The sequence below is a fragment of the Pleurodeles waltl genome, chromosome 4_2 (assembly GCF_031143425.1).
Source record: "Pleurodeles waltl isolate 20211129_DDA chromosome 4_2, aPleWal1.hap1.20221129, whole genome shotgun sequence".
NCBI classification, from domain to species: Eukaryota; Metazoa; Chordata; class Amphibia; order Caudata; family Salamandridae; genus Pleurodeles; species Pleurodeles waltl.
Window position 1 is genome coordinate 207874599 of NC_090443.1, and position 22519 is coordinate 207897117.

At 44.6% G+C, this 22519-nt stretch overlaps 1 protein-coding gene across 2 annotated transcripts in view; it reads right to left on the reverse strand.

Annotated features, from left to right (window-relative positions):
• Window positions 1-22519, reverse strand: part of STX18 (syntaxin 18) — a 463093-nt gene that overhangs the window by 211453 nt on the left and 229121 nt on the right. For both annotated transcript variants that reach the window (XM_069231086.1, XM_069231085.1), the window contains exon 7: window positions 21290-21378. In XM_069231086.1, coding sequence (XP_069087187.1) covers window positions 21290-21378 — 89 coding nt within the window. The remainder of the gene's footprint in view (window positions 1-21289; window positions 21379-22519) is intronic.

The following is a 22519-nucleotide window of genomic DNA, read 5'->3' on the forward strand; positions in this document are numbered from 1 at the left end:
AAATTGTTGTCTACATCCCCCACACCGGAAGGGTATGTTTAAACTCTGTTGGAATATTTTCACTCCTTGAGAAAAGATGGCAGTGTTGTGGCTGTGGTTAAGATGCAATGTTCGAAGCCCTGTAACTGCTCTTACTGTTTTAATAACTTAGAAAGAAGGGGCTGCTGTATCTAATCCAAACACAGCCTGCCTGTCAAGCTCGCATGGGATATCTAGTGCAAAACGGGGAGGGCTGGGGGATTTTTGGAAGCTAAAGGTTAAAGTAACATAGGTGTTGAATACAGTTGAGAACAACAAACATGAGGGATGGAGGAGAGGGCAAACATGACAACCGGCAGCAGGAGGAGGGAGGAATTGAGACGGAGCAAACAGCCATGGGGCACAGCAGGGAGCAAGTGGAAGGAGGGTGATTTGGAGACAGAGTGGGGGAAGCAATTTTAAAGACATGCATTCAGAAACAGGGGAAAATGCTTCCAGATCGTAGACATAACACGAACAGGGGTAGTTGAGGGGAGTTTATGAGAGTGAGTGAGCATGTACTAGGGGTGTAGAGAAAACTGCCTGGTACAGAGGAAAAAACACAAGCACTCAAGTGGAGTGCTGGAACACAAAAAACAAGGAAGGTGGTGACTCTCTGTTAAAACACAACGAACTAAACCACATGAATGCAGATATCTCACACGTAACCCTGAACTAGTTAACCATAACACCCAGAGGGAACGAGTTTAAGACACGCATATGTAATACAACAGGATTTTACCTACACTCCTTACGTATGGACCAGTCAACCATTTGTAAAAAATAAAACATAGCCCGAAACAATGTTTAAAAAAAATGGCTGCTGCATATGTTAACAGTAGTTGGCCGTTACTCTAGGGGAGGGCTAAACAGCAGTAAAGGCATGAGGTAAGCATACCCTTGACAAATGGGAAGAACGAAAAATTAAGTGACAATGGCACCATCAAATTGAAAACTTATGGGCGGGCTGTAAGCCCAGAAGACGATACAACATGTCTCTTTTCAAGACAGCAAATGCGCGCCATCTGGAGCCAAGACCTTAAAAATGACCCATATTTGCAAATCAGGACAGGTTTGAACTTGTAAAGACACATTTATATGGGTGTTTTTTTTTTATGTATGAGAGTCTGCATGCATATGTGGATACTGCAGGCAATGTTTTTAGTAATATCAAAGAACTCAACATTAAAACACATTAAACCATTAGAAAATCGACGCACCTGGCCATAAAACAGGCACACAAACTGCAAATACCCCCCCCCCCCCCCCCCCGGGAAAACAAAACAAAACAGCCCACACACTGAGAAGATCGTCAACGGCCAACTGACCTGCTTCCTGGAGGACAACAACATGCTGGACAACTCCCAATCCGGATTCCGGAGGAACCACAGCACCGAGACTGCCCTCATCGCTGCAACCGACAACATCAGGCCCATGCTCGACAAAGGCGAAACCGCAGCACTCATCCCCCTGGACCTCTCGGCTGCTTTTGACACCATCTGCCACCACACCCTCTGCGCTCGCCTCTACGACGCCGGGATCCGCCACTAGGCCCTGGACTGGATCACATCCTTCCTCTCCGGCAGAACTCAGAGAGTCTGCCTCCCTCCCTTCCTGTCGGAAGCCACCAAGGCCATCTGCAGCGTTCCCTAAGGATCTTCTCTCAGCCCAACGCTTTTCAACATCTACATGGCACCGCTCGCCAACATCTTCCAATACCACAACCTCAACATCGTCTCCTACGCCGGCGACACCCAGCTGATCCTCTCACTCACCAAGGACCTCGCCACCCCCAAAACCAACCTCCATGACGGACTGCATGCCATCACCAACTGGATGGAGAAGAGACGCCTCAAACTTAACTCAGACAAAACAGTGATCCTCATCCTCGGCTCCAACCACTCCACATGGGACGTCTCCTGGTGGCCAGCCACCCTGGGAACCGCACTAACACCCATGCACGCAATCTGGGCTTCATCCTGGACTTATCGCTCACCATGACCCAGCAAGTCAACGCCGTCTCATCTTCCTGCTTCAACACCCTCCGCATGCACCGCAAGATATTCAGATGGATCCCCACCAAAACCAGAAGGACAGTCACTCACGCCCTAGTCAGCAGCAGACTGGACTACGGCAATGCGCTCTACGCAGGAACCACAGCCAAGCTCCAGAGGAAACTGAACCGTGTACAGAACGCCTCTGCACGCCTCATCCCCAACATCCCACTGCGCGACCACATCTCAGCCAACCTCAGAGACCTTCACTGGCTCCCCGTCACCAAGAGGATCACCTTCAAACTCCTCATCCATGGCCACAAAGCTCTTCACAACATGGGCCCTGCCTACTTCAACGAGCGACTCACCTTCCACACTCCCACCCGCCAACTCCGCTCCGCCAACCTTGCCCTCACATCCATCGGACTAAAGCCGGCGGCAGATCCTTTTCCCACCTCGCTGCCAAAACCTGGAACACCCTCCCCGCCCACCTACGACAGACCCAGGACCTCCTGACCTTCAGGGAACACCTCAAGACCTGGTTATTCGAGCAGTAGCAGTCCTCCCCCCAAACCCCCTCAGTGCCTTGAGAACCTAGCGAGTGAGTAGAAGGCTTTACAAATGATTGATTGATTGACCGATCTGTCAGACCAGCCCATCGGGCATTGCCCGATTGCCTTATTTGCCAGTCTGACACTGGCAACATAACACCAGTGCAGTAAAACTTTGGTTGCTATGCAAAGCATTCAAACACTTCCCAAACTTATTAACAGCATCTGCCAAACCAAGTACAAACTAAGAATCAGCATACTAACAATCCGGCTTCTGGCCACCTCTTAAGTAGGAAGTGCTATACAAGTACAACAATACAACACAAAAAAAAAGATTTTGAAAGGCAGAAATCAGACAAAAACATTGAAGAAAATATGGAAAAAAGGGGGCTGGGAAGAAGTGAAAAGCGTGGGGCAAAGGAGGACGAAAGAAAAGAAGATGAGGTTGGAGGGCAAGGAGAATAACTTTCACTATATCTGGGAAGAATCATATATAAAAAAGCATTCAAGATCTTTATAAGTATACACTCATTCCCCAAGCCCCACAAATGCAGTTCCAAAGCCTTCAGATCTCCCCACTCCCAGAGCCCTTCGTCCGCTGCCTGGGAGCACAGTACATCTCACCACAGAGTAGCCATCAGGGGTCAGGTGACAGCACACACACTTTCAGCACAAGCACTTTTTTCACTATGTGCTGAACACCCTACTATGTTATATTGCTCATAAACTTAAATCAAATAATGTAATACAATATATTATTGTTTTACTAATGAATCCAATGTTGTGATTTTGGTGTGTGCTTAAATTAACCTGATTCTACTTAATATATTTTGGAGAGGATAAGTTCTGTGCTTACCTCTCCAGATTATTTTAAAAAAACTCAAATTAATTCCAACAGAACCACTATTTGTTTTTCTGCACAGTAATGTCCTAGGTTCTAAGGCATACAGTGCTACCCCATATAATGTAACATCTCTCTAATCAGGCTGGCACCAAACCCACTGGGAGGGGAGGAACTTATAAGAACTGGTTCAGGAGGAGAACAAAAAATTGCCCTCCACCCAGAGGTTGACACTGTGCATAAAAAATGATCCCAAAGATCTCTACTCCGAAAAATCCTGGTCATGTGAAGATCAGAAGGACTGTTCTGCCATCTGAAATCTGAAGGAAGAGCGGATCTTCTTCCTTTGAACCCAGGACCCCAAAGTGATTCCAAGGGCCAGTTGGCTGACCTGTTTGAGCTACAGGGAAACAACAAGCTTTCAGATGCCGCTCAACGTGCTTCCAGAGGCCTCTCTCCTTGCAGCTTCCAGCTAACCAGTTCCAACCTGACACACCCTGGGTCCCGCTGATATTTTCGGTTTACGGAAATCCTAACCGCTCCAAGTACCCCCCCCAACCTGGTCCTGGAGCCTTAGCTGGTATTAAAGCGTACTCTCCTTGTACTCAAAGCTGCAAGAAGTGGGACTTAGAAACTTTTTGCAAACTTCCTACCTGTAGAACAAATGGAGACCAGGTTAACTGCCAAATGCATCAACGTTGAATCGCTGGTTAGCCTCAACTTGCTGGCATGCCCCACTGAAGATGATCTGACCTCCAAAAAGGTTTATAAGTCAGAACGTAGAGGATGTCATTAAGACAGGCCTTCCTGGGCACCGACTTCAGACCTTGCCTACTTGCAGTTTTCCCATCCTAGGCAACAACTGCACCAGGATCCTGCCTTACAGCAGCATGGCATTGTCAAGCTCCACTCTGGATCCAGCTTGGCCCACTGACAACTTGTTGATGACCAATTTTTATCTGCCAAACCTGGTCCCTGTGACCGACCACCAATCCATCACACTGGGCCTTAACTTGTGACTTTGACCTGATCTAGAGATAATCGTGGTTGGCACATTGTGCCTTTTGGCCCTATTTTACTAAATTGGGTTGGGATTTTTCTTGTGCTGTGTTTTCATTTTATTACTGTATGAGTACTGCATAAATACTTTACACATTGTTTATAAGTTAAGCCTGACTGCTTTGTGTTACTATACCAGAGGGTTAAGAACAGGTTTATTTAGTGACTTTTGTAGTTCAATCTAACAGAGAATGTGATCATTATTTAAGTGGATACTCACCCCACATAAGTAATACTCTGGTTTCCTACATTTCCTCTACTTACATGTTTTGGGTGTTGTGGTTGAGTGGTTTAGTGCAGCCATGGTAAATATCTTTGTCTTCAAGGCCAAACACAAGTTTGAATCCCAGAACATCAACTAAGCCTTTAATTCTTCCACGTTCGATAAAATAAATACCCATTGTGCTGGGTAACAAACATCGGTTTTCTAACAATCGCACCAACAAACCATTTGGGGAAACACCAGTGTCCTGCCCACACACCTGTTACATTGTGCGTATGAACCTGGAAAAGCTTTTCACTATATTCAATAAACACATCTTTTAGCACAGACAATGCTTGTTTTGGGGTTGGTACATTAGATGTGTACTTAGGCCAATTATCCCTGATGAACTTTGAACCAATGAAGCACACAGCGAGGCAGCAGAGTAATTGAATGTGAAAATACATCAATTCCAGTAAAAGGCAGAGGAACAGAGAGATAAAGCAAGAGCAATTAAGAGAAGTGTGGCGACAGTAAGAGTACAAAAGACAGAGTACACTAGATCAGAAGTGAGCAGGGTACAAACAGAGCACAGAGGGTGTTAAGAGATAACAAGGTTACCAAAGTTAAAGAAGAAACTGAGATAGACAGACATATTAGAGTAAATGTCTAATTAATAAGGACTATTAGCTGTGCTGCATCTGTCTACACTCTTGGTTCGAATGGTCTGGACCAACTGGATTAATGACAGTGTTGCCGTGTTCCTGAAGTGGATTCTGAACAAAGGAGTGTAAAGGAGTGTGAGTTTTAGTAAGGCATATGCACTGGAATGAATTGCAACACAGGCCAGTTCTGCTGAGTGTAGCAAGTGTGTTTCACTTTTGGAGCAAAAGGTTCCTGAAAGAAAAGTTAATCTGTCAAAGACCATGAGAGCTATTCAAAAGCTAAATTAATAAGGGCAGACATATTATGAGAGGTTGATGAAATATATAGAAAGACTAGCAGAGCCAAAGATCCAAGTGTGATGTGGTGGTAGACCAAGAGTACATATGAGATACTTAAAGTATGCCAAATTTTGCAGTGACTTCTTTCACTCAAAACGAAAAGCTTGTGATTGCTCAGACAAAGCATTTGTACAGAAGTGGTAGGAATGGTTTGTAGATGTCAAATTCAGGTTCTGATTTTGCTGGTGGGGCAGGTTATGGTGCAGACTTTGCCTTTCATGGAATTGATGTACAGGGAAGTATCATGCAGATGGCACAAACAGAATCTTGTTCCTCGGAGTAAAGAGAAGTTTTGTTAATAATTGTAATGGCATGAACCAAACGCTAACTTGTTGAAGAAAAGTACTTCTTGCCTTTATTATGGACGATGTCTTGGACACTGGAAACACAAGTTTAGAGAGACTCCAGATCAAATTCAAACTGACTTGCAAATGAGAATGCAAACCAGTTAACACAGAATTGGATGTTGCAGACAACAGTCCCAGCCTCACTTGACTCCTAGCAGAACAATGCAGAATCAAGGGCAATTTAATTAGAATGACCCTGTAGCTCCAAAGGTGCAGCAAAACATTTAAAATTTCCAACAGAATTCAAGCAAAACCCTTTAATATTTAACAATGATTTTCCTCAAACTTCAAAGACTTTCGGAGTTCCTGCTGGTCTGAATCAGTCATAATGACAGTGCATTAAGGGCAGGAGGACTGCATGGTTGCTGCAGTTCTACAATGTAGGAAAATGCCAATTTTTTACATGGTCAGTCTCCACAATTTGCCACTGGTACTGAGGTTTTTCGACTGAGATGCACTGGGTTCCTGCTAAACAGGCCCCCAGTGCCACTGCTCTTTTTCCAGAAACAGATAACATGGTGTACAATTGGCACACTCCTCTACCCATGCAAGTCCCTAGTAAGTGGTACCCCTGGTACCTAGGGTTTAGGGAGATGAGACGATCCCTAAGGGCTGCAGCACAGATTGTGCCACCCACAAGGACCTCTGTAAAAATGAGGAGCCATTGCAGTCGGGGTGTCCTGGTGCAAGCCGAGAGAAAACACGACATGGCACACCCTTGGGTGTGCCATGTCCCATCACTGCAGCTAAGTCTATGTAAGTCACTCCTCTGGCAGACCTAAAAGCCCATAGGAAGGGTGCAGTACACTTACTGTATGGTATATCTGCACTAGTGGATATGGCCCTGTAATGCTCAGCCCCATTGCTGAGCATTGCAAGTGAATTGGGAAGCCATCTGAAGGTAGATGCTGGACACTCGTCAACACGAGTGACCCAGTCACATAATGGCTTCACCGCACCCTATGGTTTGGTATCAAACACCGTGCCTTGATAAATCTGGGCTGATGCCAGCCTCGGATTTACGCGAACATGCACCCAATGGGCACCTTAGAGGTACCCCCCTGAACCGTACTTGTCTCTTGGTGCGCAGTTTATTCCAGTCTGTCACCACCAGACATGTTTCTGACCCTCTAGAGGTGAGAGCCTGTGCCCTCAGAGGTCAGAAACAATGCCTGCTCTGGAGAGGAGTGTTACCACCCACTCCAGCAGATTGGCTAATATATTTGCATATGAAGTCAAGGTCCTTCAAAAACCCCTCTGCTTTTGGTATGCACACCCACAGCTTTCACTGTCCTGGGTGTAGCCACTCCCTGCTCAGAGGCCTGTTTTGCACCAGGACGGGAGGAAAAGGTAGCTAATCAGTAGGCGTATACCACCCCTGGGCTAACCACACCCTAGGGGGGCTACCAGAGGTAAACACTCGAAGAAGGGCTCCACCATCTTGGTTCTGGTCGGAGCTAGGCCTTCTGGGATAGTGATATGCTCATGCCCCACAGGAAGTGGTCATAATGTGGTGTAGGCAACTCCAAGGGTAAGTAGCCCACTGGCTACTACCCTACACTCCCCTAAATTCAGTATTTAGGCTCCTCCCCGACACCAGAAGCCAGATTCGCTTAACAAGAAGAAGAGGACAAAGAAGAACTGAAAGAGCAAGAACTGCAGACACCTGCTAAACCTTTGGCACAAAACCCTGCCTGTTTACCTGCTGCCGTTCCAAAAATCTCGACATCACAACTCGTCCTGCAGCTGTGGAGGTTCTCCAGCCTGTCAGCACCTCCCTTGGAGTGGAGAAGCCTCTTCCCTGCTTCTTGCAGGCACCAACCGCAATGTCCATTTCACTGGCCTGCTGGCCCCCGAGGTCCACCATCGCAACAGCTGTCCAGAAGGAGGTCCCTGTCTCCCTACCAAGTGAGAAGACCCAAGGATTCCCCGGAACCGAGATGCACCAAACCCTGAGGTACTGGACCCCTTGCACCAACTAAGGCTTGTTGAAGCCCATCCCGGACTCCAAAGCAGAAACGAAGACCTGGTGGCGAGGGACATCAGCTTCGCAGAGGAGTGCCTTCTCAGTCATCCAGTTGCCTTGTTGTCTCTCCTCCTGCAGGTCACCCAAAGAATTGAGTCCAACTTGACGCAGGAGCACCACGGCTATGGATCCACTGCACCTGATTGCCCCAGCCTGAAACCATGACTTCCAACGTTGTCACCCTGTTCTCTGCATGCCCACCGACTAAGCTCCCTATTGAGAGCTTCTGGACTTGTCCCCAAGTCCTCCTTGCATTCACTTTCCAGGTGCCTCCCCTCCCTTGTCGCCAAGTGCTTGGTGCGCAGGAACCTGACACGACCAACACCAATGGGCACAGAGGTTCCTGGGCAGTTAAACCTGAAATGCTGATCTTGTCAATAACTTTGCACCCCTAGCACCTCATTACCTTCAGTGGACCCAACAACTAAGTGTATGAACGTCCATGCCACCTCTGTAAACCAATAAGTGTTGCCCTGAACTATCTGCATACTGCCCCTCTACATTGGGTCACTGCATAGACAATCAGCTTCCTACATAGAGGTAGACCAGAGTGGCCCATTGTGCAGAAAGTGAAGTTAATAGACACCCAGTATACTTTTTAGTCAATGCAAGTGCTACCTGCTCCACAGTTTCACCCATGGTGGTTCCCAACCTACTCTTTTTGGGAAGAGAAGTCCAAGTTATAGGTATCTCAAACAAACAAATAACTAATCAAGATTCAGAAAATGTTCCAGTAAAAATTGGCTCAATTGACAATGACCACCAGTGTATCTAAGTCATGTTAACGTATTTAGGTAGAGACCTCCTCTGTGAAATTAATTCTCCGATGTGCTGTACACTGGATGGTGTGGCAGTTGAGATGCAGGACAAGTACTCCAGCTTTAAAATAAAATTTCAGGAGGAGAAAGTTAATTTATTTCCAGTACTTACAAAACTATATTCGCCTCTTGATTTAAGACACAAACTACAAAAGGCGACACTGATTTTACAGGGAAAGAAATGAGCTTAATTAAAAGTAAAGAACCAGGGAAAATCACAGTGAAATCAAATGCAGTTTATCCTTTAACATCACAGTACCAGATTCCATGGGAAAAGAGGAAGGAATAAAACGAGTTAATAAAAATACGACCACGCAGGGCATTTTAAAAGAAGTGATAGGAAGCCCTTCTAACTCACAGATTATGGACATAAAAAAAGAACAAGCAGAAAACAGAAGGTAGTTCAAAATATTATTTCAGGCCCATGTGTCCTGGGGTACCAAATCCCGCTGTGACTTTGTTTCAGATTTTGGATGATGCACAATGTTTAAAGTCATTGGCTTTTGCCAAACCTTCTTCTTCCACCCATCTTCTTGAGGATAGACAATATCTTTTTGCATTCAGCTTTTTTAATAAAGACCTAGTTTGGTGTTCTATCTCACAGGGGTATACAGAAATCCCCTTGATTTTTAGCCACTTTGGAAAATCTGCAGCTGCCCTGTAACTAACTACTAGTGCAATACATAGGCAACTTAATGGTCGCATCTAAAATAAGAGAAGATTGCAAGTCGGATACAATTGCACTCTTGAACCATCTTGCAGAAAATGGACAAACAGTATCACCCTAAAAACAACTAAAAAAAAGGGGCAAATAAACTATCTGCATCTCTGGGAATTAATCTATCAAATACACAAAGAGAACTGAGAATGTTTCTGGGAATGGCTGGCTACTGCAGACAGTGGATTCAAAACTACTCCCTGATCACAAAGCCTCTACTGATTCTTACTCAAATGAAGCAAATGATGTTGCCATTTGATAGTGGTGAATGTAAGAGTGCCTTCTTAGAGCTCAAAGATAAACTCTGTAGCGCACCTGCTTCAGGAATGTCAAATCACAAAGATATTTATATTAATTCTATCATGAAATCCGAGCACCTTTAGACCCAGCTACCGTAGTCCTTTGACCAAACTCTTTCTACACAGCAAAGGAGGTTAAAAAAAAAAAAAAAAAACACCTCAAGGATGCCCACAGTTGTCGCTTGTGTTCTTGTGATAGACATTCTGTAAAGAGCGCCCTGCACTTTATCCTCTTCTGGAAATATTATTTGGTAAGGTCTGCGTTCATTTTTTCACTCTTGAAGAAGACAAGCTTAAGGGAAGTGTAGGGCTATCATGGAGTTTTTGCAAACGTTATCAACTGTGAGGTTATGATATTCAGTTGCAGTCTTTATACAGCGGGACATATGCCTGTACTCTGCACTTGCCCTATGAAATTATGCCTTCTCTGTCTATGAGTCACAACCTTGTTTTAAGTCTTCTGATTGTATACTACGGTTCTTAACGATTGGTTGTATATGTTATATGTTTTAATGCACCTTACTTACAGCTATTGGCTGATTAGACAAAGAATACTGTGACAATTTTCTTAGGGAAGGTCTCATTGATAGTAGCGGTTTCTTAAACAAAGCCGTAGAGACTTCTATTTGCCATCTTTTTTACAAAAGCTTATCACATTTTTTTAACACCGCGACCCATAGAGGTTTCAGCCTACGGATGTGTTTTGTGTTCATGTGAGGATATGCTGTCTTATTATATTTTGTTCTCATTTTCTTTTACGCACTCAGTACTGTACAGTAGTTTTATTTATGATGTGTTTTTCTGTAACTGCACGTTTATGATTTTAACGAAAATCTAATAAAGTATTGAATGATCAATCACTACCCAGACTGTAGGTTGAGGAACCCATACAGGGCCCAACTGGAGACAAGATGCCATGACTGGACGGACTCGCCACCTCCTTCTACAAAACAAAATGTGGCACTGCTGGCTCCTTTATTGCTGATGTATGAAGATCGTTTAATGTCCTGGGTGCTCCCGCTGAAGCAGTTAGTCACTATTCTGAAACCAGACAAGTTGGTGGACCGCTGTGATTCGTATCAGCCGCTCTCCACGATAAATGTGGACAACAAAATGCCTGCAAAGCCCCTTGAGAACCGCCTCCTCTCCTCTGTTGCCAGACATTGTACGCCCGGATCAGTCTGGTTTTGGAAGGGCCAATCCTCTTCACACAACCTCTGCACAATGTTCGCCCTCCTGCACTCAATTGACCCTCAGCATGCCGCTGCAGCTGTACTACTGGATGCCACAAATGCATTTGATTCCTTTGAGTGGCTGTTTATATTCCAGCTACTTTTGCAGCGTCAGTCTGCGTTTTATCCATCTGATTTGCCTTCTATTTACCTCCCTGATGACTCGCCTTCGCCTCAACGGCATGCTCTCGTAGCCATTCCAGATTACCCAAGGGGCTCGCCAAGGAAGCCCACTGTCTCCAAGTCTATTAGCCATGGTGATGAAGCCCCTTGAGGCCTGGCTGTGATGGCACCATGCCCGCAGGGGCCCCGCTTTATCCTGGTGATATCCATGTATGTGGAAGATGTGACGCTATACATCTGCAAACCCCAAGAGAACTTAGCACTAACTATTCACAGGGTCATACGTTTTAGTAGGTACCCGGGTATTCAAGTCAACTGGGCTAAGTCCACACTATTCCCCCTCACTGAGTGTACACAGTTGTTCGCTTCAGAGTACCTGCTGCAATGGGCCTCTGAACAGGTCTGCTATCTGGGCGTTTGTCTCAGACGTGACCGTGACAAACTCTGGAAGGCCAACTATGGCTGTGCTATCTCATGGCTGGAAGAGAAGATCCCAGTGTGGAGTCATCTACCACTATCTGTAACAGGCCAGATAGCTATTGTGAAAATGGTTGTATTGCTTAGGTTTGTGTACCTCTTCATAAACATGCCAATCCCACTCAATGCACACTTCCTTTAGTAGCTGCATTCTATTCTTGTTGACCTGGTTTGGGCTGGCAAGCAACCGAGGATCACATGGGAGACACTCACACTACCCTACCATTTCAGCAGGGGGGCAGTTTGGGTCCCTGTATGAACTACCTGTCCAGGCTCAATATAATCATTTCTGGCTTTATCCCAAGCAATTTCAACCACACACCACTGTCAAGGCAAACTAAGTGGCCCCCTAACCCCTTGCCACATCACTTTACAAATCATACTAGCCACCGTGGACTGAAATTCATATGGTGGAGGGGGCGTGGTGGTCATGGGATGGCATGCAACAGCCCGACTCCCTCCGTTACCAGCATGCAACCCCTTACTGCCACTGCTGAAGGACAGGGATGCCAGGATGAGGGCGTGCGGGCATGGCCTCATAACCTTTATTGACCTATACCCTGATGACCACTTACAACCCCCAATTGCATCCCCTGAGCCCCCCCCCAAACCTACGGCACTCGAGGTCCTCCTCTAACTTTGCCTCTGAGCCACCTGTGGTGTGAAATAGGACACATTTCCTGCCACCCCCACACGGCATGCCCTCAAACATATCCTAAGTCATCGCCCCGCAGACAGGTCACCTGACTATACTCTTATGCAAAAAACTGCACCAGTGCATGTCCCGGCAGCCTGTGCTGCCTGGGAACTAGATGCTAACCTCCTATCACTAATGCCCAGTGGTCATTCTGTTGTAGCGAAATGACAGCCCCCTCACCCCCCAACTATAGACTGCGAATCATCCACTTCAAATTCCTCCACAGGCTGTATCGGGCCAGATGCAGCTTCACCGCATGGGACTGGTGGCGGACACGCGCTGGCTGCGATACTCCTCAGGCCTCCTTCCTTCATCTCGTCTGCGGGTGCCTACAGAGGGCGGACTACTGGAATGAGGTTTTGTTTGCTCTGTTCCTGTTTACTGGCCACTTCCCTCCCTCCCTCCCCATCCCCAAGGCCCCTTTCATTGGCCTCCTGGGATATGTCAAGGACGTTCCCTCTGAGGTACGCTGCCTCATCGCTATGCTTCTACTCCTGGCAAAGCATTGAGAGCCCATGCATTGGGGGAGAAGGCCGGCCCCCCACAACGGAGACATGGCTGCACAACACGTCCTACTGTCAAGAACAACTCTCCACTCATGCCTCCGCGCTCATGTCCAATCAATATCTGGGAATGTCAGCTGACAAACTTAAGGCAGAGGGACTCACCTCTCTAGCTGGATGCCAAGGGAACCTCTCTGAGCGGCAATCCCTCTTACCCATGCCCTCCAGGCAATGATATGACCATTCCCAACATCATGCTCTCTCCCACTCACTTCCTTCCCTGATGTACAGGTATCTGGAGTCTGAAGAAATTATAGTCCCCTAACCATTTCACTCTCTGGCCAGACCATGGACTGAATATAATGTGGGTAACGTTAAGTTGACACTGCTGTAAATTAATCTCTCCACTGGTGGGCCAATATGGTGACTATTCATGTAATCAAATCTGCTTCCACACCGGGCCTCCTGCCCTCTTCTCCACTCCCCTGTTTATGTTTTCTCACCAAATTGCCAATAAAGGAATTAAAAAAGGTCACCTCTCAGGATGATCAACATGATTCCAATTAGAAGCATAACACAAGCACACTGCGATAGAATTTTGGACAATCAAAATTAGGGCCAGATGTGTTAATCAGGATGTCTAAGTGTGGTGCCCAGAATGCCCAAGGTTATGATGAAATGTCTGCTTCATTGGCCATATTTTAAATATGGCAAAATGCCAGTCATCTACGTAAAAGGATAGCTACACAATGGGAATATGTACATAATGAGGCAAAACAATTGCCCATCACCCCACCTACCAGCAAAGGCAGCAGCCCCACAGTGCAAGATTGGTCTTTTGCAACAACAAAAGAAAAGAAATCAATGCCAATTTTGATATCTGTTTATCTGAGGAAGAATCAACATAGAAAGGAAGCAACATCATGAGTTAAATATATAGTTTGAAGACCTGCCATCCAAGCTGGTAGGCAGGTTTACTAAACCTAACTCCAATATATGTACTTTGAAAATATATCAGCATTCAAGTTTATATTTAAGCCACAATATTGTAGTATAACAATATTTTTTCCCTTGCTATTTTGACATAATCCTCTTCAGGATTCTCAGACCAGAAACAAACACAATTGAACCTTGCCCTGCTACTAATCAGTGCACACCACTGGCCACTGATGATGTTCTCCTCCTCCTCTATCACCTCAGACCGGCAAAAGATGCAGGTGAGCCCTGCCACAACTGAGGCCATCAATGCATACTATTTACAAAAGTGAACAGATTTATCAACAGTGGCCTTTCTGATGGCAAAGTCACAAGCTGTCTCAAACACACTTTTTTCACCCCCTATTCAAAAAGCACATGCAAGACCCATTAATCCGAAGAACTACAACGCTATTCTAGGTCTTCCATGGATCTCTTAACTAATAGAAAGGTTCATTTAAAAGCCGAAGCACATGTGACAGTAATACCAGAAAAGCAAAATGCTTCTAAGGACCACAGGAATGTGACTTACAAAAATTACGCCTTCTTGAGGTGACAGTAGATATGCTTAAAAATCTTGCTCAAGAAATTGCCTATTTATTATAGCTGGAATCACAGGGGTGTGCATGTAATACGGGTGACAGGTGCAGGAAACTGCTACATTGGTTCACAAATTGTGACAGATTAGCAAATACAGCTGTGCAGCTCCAAACTTCTGAGGGTGGCTATCTGACTAATCCGCTCGTCATAAAAGATATATTTCATGATTTTATAGACTGCTATATGCTACACAGATGTCTTCCCAGCAAGAACTAGATAGTTCCCTACTGATAAAGCTGTCCATTCCCTTCTTGTCCCCTGAGGATAGACAGGAACTCAGGAACTTCAAGTGCTGCCAAGTTGTGCAGAATAGAATGAACCATTGGCCGTTATGTTGGAGAGCTAGATTTAAGGCACTAAAAAGGTACCAGTGGAGTTTTTAAAAAAAACATTGAACCTGCTCCCGTTACCTCCTTTGTTAAAAATGTATGAGGGCTTGCAATCTGGCATGTTACCATAGGATCTTCAAAGTTCTACTATTTTGTAATTTTGAAACCGCAAAGTCTCCCTACATATGTACCTTCACTGGCCCACTGTTGAGATCAAACTGCTTGCGAAGGTGGTTGGCAACACATCTGGTCAAAGTAAACCATACAATATTCCATATGGACTAAAATGGCTGCATGCACGGCAGGGGTGCAAGACACTGTGTTCATTGGATATAAATGCCATTAGTTGGAACTGAAGACTTCAATGGACCCGGTGCCCTTATGCTTTTCGATATAGAAAAAAACATTCAATTCAGCAGACTGGCAGTTTCTGTGGCAGGTACAAGACAAATTTTAATTTGGTCCCAACTTTATTAAATAGGTATGTCCTCTCTATAAACAGCATTGGACCAGGGTTAAAGTCAAAGGGTAATTATCAGACTCTTTTCCCAGAGGTCCCCACTATCTACTTTATTGGTTGTGCTTATTTTAGATCCAATTGGGGTATGGGTAAGAAAAGATGCCTCGATAGAGATATTCCATTTGGAGGGCAGCATATGCGTATGTTTTGCTGCTGCTCTTCAAATATTGACTGTGGACTACGGAACGATTGGCTACAGTTTTTGACTTATATGGGATGGCCTCTGGTCTCACATTAAATTGGGACAAACCATATTGGAGCTCCTCATGGGGATATCACTCAGTCCCCAAATATCTTGCACGTAAAAATACAACAGGGACCGTTCAAATATTTGGAGGTGCATATAACAGTTGCCCCAGTGCGATGTCAGGCACTCAATCTAACCCCACTACTAGCCAAACTCCGCAGAGCTACTGATGAATTGCACGCCCTTTTAATCTCAACAATGGGGCAAGGCACCCTGCAAAATCATTAGTCTCCCCATGTTTCTGTATATTATGCACAATTATCTACTGCAAATCCTTGAGAGGTTCTTCTCTGAAAGACAGGCCAAGAGATCCTTTTATATGGTGTGGTAAGGTCCCTCGAGTGGTGTGGTACAAATGTGTCAAATAGCCACTTGATGGCAGTCTTGGTGTGGTAGCTATGAAGTTATACTATTGGGCTTCCCTTCTGCTTGTAGTTAACTACTGGCTCTTTGATGTCAGAGGGACCAGTGATGTTATTGGAATTGAATTTAACTGAAAGCGTTGGTTTATTGAATCTCTTAAACGAGACAAAGAACCCTAAATCGCTGGCACCCCCTTCCAAAGCAGTTCTTGCAGCCTTAAGTACCACCCTGAGATGGACTGCATGGCATGACAGATTAATTAGTCATTTGACGAACTTGCCCAGAATTAATGGCCAGAGGTACGTAGCTTAAGCTTTGATATTTCCTAATAGTGAATTTGTGGGATTCACTATTAGGAAATTGCAAACTGCTATGTATTACAGTGCGTCTAACATTGTTTGCGATTCCAAAGTGGGTTACAAGGGACCCATTTGGGAACGGACGCTTTCACAGGGATGGTGGCCTGCTGGGGTCAGCAGACCACCATGTCTGTGACTTCTTTTTAAATAAAGCAGTTCTTTTTTAAATGCAGCCCTTTCCTTAAAGGAAAATGGGATGCATTACGAAAAAAATAATGAAAAAATGAAGGCACCCCCATTTACAAAGGGTAAGGGATCCCTTGAGGACCCTGCCCCGTTTGTGAATGGGTTACCACCAATTCAAAATTGGTGGCAACTGATTGTTTGCAACCGCATTCCGAGATGAAAAACAATCATACATACCCTTGCTACTTGAATTAAAAAGGGACGCCCTTGGCACGCCCCTTTCTAATAACGAATTACAAACCCATTTTGCGATTTGGTGATAGGTTACAGAATCACAAATTAGGGTTTTGTACAAAGGGAAATGCTTTTCCTTGGTTGCAAATGGCCCGATTCTGCAAATCGGGCCATTTGTGACCGAAAACAAAAGCTACATACATGTGGCCCTTTGTCTTCACAAAAGTCAGTTTTTTTTATTCTTACAACTGAGGCAGGTGCTCAATGTGTATAGCCCGAACTTAAGCAAACTCTCTGAATGCAACTCTTTGCAGCCAACAGTCTCTATTGAACCCCCTGGGAAAAAAAGGATATTACGGCTATTTCAGCCCTTGGTAGTAAATATCCCTGATCTAATGGAGCCACTGAGAGAACACCCAGAGGGGGACATTGGCCCTCTAGAAGGTCATGAATGGATTATGGCAAAAGTGGCACCCAGAGAGCTCATCGTTTTGGCACAACTGCGCCTATACCGTTCACATACCTACATGTATATTATTATAAGCTGCTATGCCTGCACAAAATGGGAAACTCTCAGATGCACAATGTCAGAGGTGCAGGGCAGACCCTTGTAGTTTTAAGGACTTGTAACATATTAATAGATACTGGGTACAGGTTCAGTCAGTTCTTACTCAGGTACTCAAATAGTAGCAATACACTCACACCACCTACTGTACTACATCAGAAGAGGAAGCACATAGCTGAGATACAAGGATACTGATAGGTCTCGGCTCTTACGTGGTGAAAAGAGATAACTCACTACTGTTTAAACAAGAGTTTACCATCAATGTATGAATGGCAGAGAGGGGTGGATAGATATGTACAAGTGGAAAACGAGGTATACCAAATCCTCAGATGCACGACTAAGTATGAGTAAATACGAGGCCTTTGGATTAGATTTTACAGACTAGGCTGATAATGTGCTGCTCACTGCTCATGTTAGACTTTGTGTAAGAGGGAGAAAACAGATGAGAGACAATGGAACACTGTCCACCAGGATACATTCTATGTAATCATATGATGTGTTACGTGTAATTTATGAAATTATCTCTTTTTTACCTTATAGTAAAAACTAAGAAATATTTGTTTTATAAAGACTTGATGTAGGAAATTGGGTTATTATTTGGGAAGAATGTGAGGCTTCAGCAAGTAATAGGTCCACAATATCCCTTTATTGGAAACCAAGCAATCCATTGTAGTGCTTGACTCTCTCAGGGTAGAGAAGTAGAGCAGTCCAAGGCCTATTTAGGGGAGGTGGTGTGGGACACCATTTGCTCGTATGCAATAATGACATTCAAATGATTATCCAGTCAGTGTTTTTTCTCTAGAAAAGTCAAAGTAAATTTATTACACACACAACTAAAAACTTCCCATTAATGTGTCTGTGTGTGTGTGTGTATATATATATATATATATATATATATATATATATATATATATATATATATATATATATATGACAGAAATTACCTTAGCTGACATTCTGCAATCGCATTTGACCCTTTAAAGGTTTATGACCCCCACAAAATTACAACAGCCTCACCTTTACCAGACAGCACATCACAGTATCGGGGGTATTACTTTAAATAAAACAGTCCTAGTGGCTTTGTCAAACTTTCACCATGTTAAAAAACCAATAACCCACATGTTAAAACAAACATCATTTTGCTGTACTCAATAGCCACACATAAGGAAGACAATAATTAAAGTCAATAAAACATTGATCAAAAATCACTACACACATAAATGGTTAAAAAAGCATTAAAAACAAACATAACATATGTCTGTGTCTTTCTTACACACCTTCAAGCCACAGCAAACACATCCATTGAACTAGGCCGTAGAAAGTGCTACACTCCCAGCTAAAGAGCAAAAGCTCCAGCCTAGGGATTGCTTTTAAAAATGCTAAAAATGTTGGAGGGGTCATAATCTCCTTGATCCCGCAAACGTAGGGTCAGTTTCAAAAGTTCAGGGGAGGAGGCTGCTTCACTCCTGCAGCCCCCTACATTCTTTCTTTTGAACATTGGTGGTACCCCTGCCCACCTGGGGGCCACCACAAGCAGCAAAGAGACATGCATATGAGCCCTGCAGGACATTATGGGGTGCTCCCAACAGGAAAGCAGTGAACAATTAATGATCAGCTCTCCCACTTACTTTTTGTGGCGCACCGCTTCGCATGCCCCTTTTTGTTTTGTTTTATTTCTTTTTTAGGAGGTGCAGGTCCAACCTTAACACCTCCACCTTCCAAGTAGTTGGATCCAAGTGAGGAGCATCCGGCTTTATCCTCGCCACTGCAGGAGCTGCAGTCTTCCGTCCAGTATTGGCTGCACCGCTTCCCCATCCCCCACCTTCAAGATACAGGTATAGAGAGGAGGAGCAAGGCCACTGCGATTAGAGGGACACAATGGTGCTTCCCCACTCTCTTACGGGTCCTGGGGCACAGAGTTGGAATTCCAGGCCCTTTGCGTGCCCTGGCCCTATGGGGCAATCCATTCAAGAGGGACGGGGCCCCACACATGCCCTGTCCCCCCAAATAGTTAAATTAGGGAGCTTGCATCTACCCCCAGGCCCACCCTGTGGGTAATCTCCAAAACGGCAGTGGAGCTCTGCGCACACCATCGCTCAGGGGTCAAAGGTCAAGAATCTTTAAATACAGATATCTCGGGCTCCAAAGAGCCAATTTTTAAGATCTTGGGCTCATTTTATTCCTGGTGGCTTCCACAGACACCCTGGCCTCAAAAGTAGAGTACTTTGCAGGGAACTGGTTCCTCCTATTCTTTCTCTTTGGTGCTCATCTCCTTCTTCTGGGGCAGGGAAGATCAGATCCTCCCCCAACTGGTCCTCAGGGAGTGTAATGGGGACAGCCTCACTGGCCCTTGGAGAGACCCACTGGTTCTCGTGTTGGCTGTGGGCAGAGACCTTAGTCCTTTAGGGCATCAAGGGGCTTGTCCTTCCAGTTGTCCATGGCTGCTGCCGCTTCCTATTTCAGTGTCCAAATTCAACATCAAAAAGCACTCTCTCTCCCTAGTGCGAGAGTTTTTGAACAGGTTGAAAGGTTCTAGAAGCTAGGCACTGCTGGCCAATCCTACGCTGTCACATCACCTTTCCATCTCTGTCTCAACTCTTCTGCTGAGCATGCAAGGACAGTTCAAGATGACCATCCAGAAGTCACTAGTCACATCTCCCCAGGGAGCCTCAGCTGTGCCCCTAGCTGACATCACTGCCAGGGCCTTTTCCACCCAAATATTCTGTGTTGGTTCAAGTTGTCTGGGCTTATTCTTTGTTCAGTGGGCCTGGCCTGTCGTAACCCTGGCACAGTGTGACAAGCCATTATCAGATGCAGATTTTCTTCGCCACTCCTTCCTCCTCAGGAGCTAAGGGAAGCACTGTTAACTGATCCTTTTGTGTGAGGATGCTTTTGTTGCCTCGGCTGAGGAGTAGAGTACTTAACTTGACACAGCAGGCTGACGAACGGTCTGGGCACCCTACTGAGCTGAGCCAGAGAAACATTAAAATTATAGACGACCCAGAAGGTGTACATATAGATGCCTGGGACCTGCATAATCAATCTTGGCACACACTTTAGACCCCATGTTTAATATCTTGCTGGACCTTGTAGGCCAAAGGGAAACAAAATCACTCTAAGGCAGATTTCCCCGTATGTATACAACAAAGTGTCATTTCCGACAAAACAGTAAACCATACTGACTTTACATATGAGTACTACTTGTGTGCAGTTACAGAGCCGCATATGACGGTAGTCTCACTCGTGTGCGCACATGTTCTCACGTAACTAGCCAAGTGCCCCTTATCCATGCTCTGTCGCAGTAACCTCATTTTAAAAGGCGGACACTGGCAGTGAACACAACACATGCAGTCTTTTTACAGTGTGATTACAGTGGCTGAGATACAATTACTGAGACTCACACACAGTACAAAGTCCAAAACTGGGTGATCAAAAAAAGCAAAAACAAAATGAAGGCATACAATACTAAATAGGCAGAACCCATTTTGCAACACTTGAGTATTGTAACTCTTTGAACCCTATGCAATACGCATACCAAATTAAAAGACAACAAAATGAACACGATGCAATAGAAAGACTGATGTATGGACGAAAAACATTATAAATCAATGAGAGACCAGTTCAGGAATCTGCACTGGCTCCCTATGAAAGACCGAAATCCATCCAAGATCCTCTGCCTCATGTACACATTTATCATGGCACATAACCCAAATACCTGCAAAACCATATTCAGTATACGCCATATGGAACTTGTGCTCTGAACGAGGGCGTCTTCTGGTCACTCCCGGAAACAGACATGGGGTGACAGAAGTTTATATATGGCCTCTGGAACAGACACCCAAGGAAAATCTGGCTGGCCTGATCACTCATACAGTGTAGAAGAAAACCTAAGACACATCTATTCCATCATCTTTGACCTCCCCCCGAATCCGCAATCTGACATGCCTACATGTAGGACCTGGAGATGCCAATCGCACAGGATGAAGGTAAATACAAGCAAAATAAACAAACATAATTACATTTCACTAGAATCGCAGAATTAAGTTCAATTCTAAAGATTACCATTTGAATTTCTTCAGGCGACAGCTCATCTTCACCCTTTCCATCCTCCCACAGACCAAAACTTTTCGGCGTTTCGAGCAAGTTCTTCTCTGTTAATGAGAGATAAAACTGCAGTTCACAAGTATTTTTGTGTTTATTTATTTTTTACCGAAAAAATGTGTCCAGAAGCTGTTGGGTTGTATATGCTCACTTACTCGGAAACAACTGAACAACAATATGAACAGCACGACGGAAACAGACATTGACATACCAGTTTGGTGGAAAATTGAAAGACCAGACACCCCTGCCCCCTCGGAGCAACTCCACTGAGGTAAACTTACATAAGACAATGTTAGACATCAACAGCACTAAGAAAAAGTGACAAAACAAATGCTGTACCACACCAAATATAAGTGACATAGTATATCTCACAATTAAACAAAAGTATACTATTGACAGATGACACAAAAATAAGTTAAAGGCGCATTTCACCATAATCAGAATACATTTACTTTGACCTAATCATAGACCATAAAAGCACATACAAAAAAAGAGTTCACGCATCCATTAAATACATTTTTCTCACAGCTGCATATCAAAAATAGGGAATAAAATAAAAGCTAAACTCAGAAGAGAACATTTGCCAAAAGGGCGGTGCTGTCCTGGCCTGGCCTGTGTACAATACTTATTTCTTAACAAAGGTAAGATGAATTTAGCTCAACAGGGTAAAGTGCAATGTGTCGAGGAATCTGTCACTCGCATTAGTAAGGAACATCAGATAAGGCTTAATCGATAACGTTGTGGTGACTAACACGTGCATGCACGGTGTGTTTGTTCAATTCTAGTGATGGTCTATCAGACTGCTGAAAACCAAAAACATTCCTATTCGCCCATAACAGACCTGACGTCTTAATACACTCAGGGTGGCTAAACAATTAAGCGCCCCAGGTTTTTAAAATTCCCTTAACATAATGTAGCCAGGGGATCTTGTGGACCACTTCTCATAGTAAAAACGCACGCAAAAAATTACTCTATTAAACAAAGCGTCAGAGCTAGACCAGCCTAAAAGCCATCTTACGAAGGGGCAAAGTACATCAGATAAGAAGCCAATTTCTAGCTCCTCTTGGACACTATACGGGGAAATGTTCTGTGGTAACGACAAAAAGTATCACAGGAAGGTATTCTCAACAGTCTGTTATTGTCTTGTGTCCATACAGCCGAAAATATCAGAGCAATTTGTTGTAATTGCTA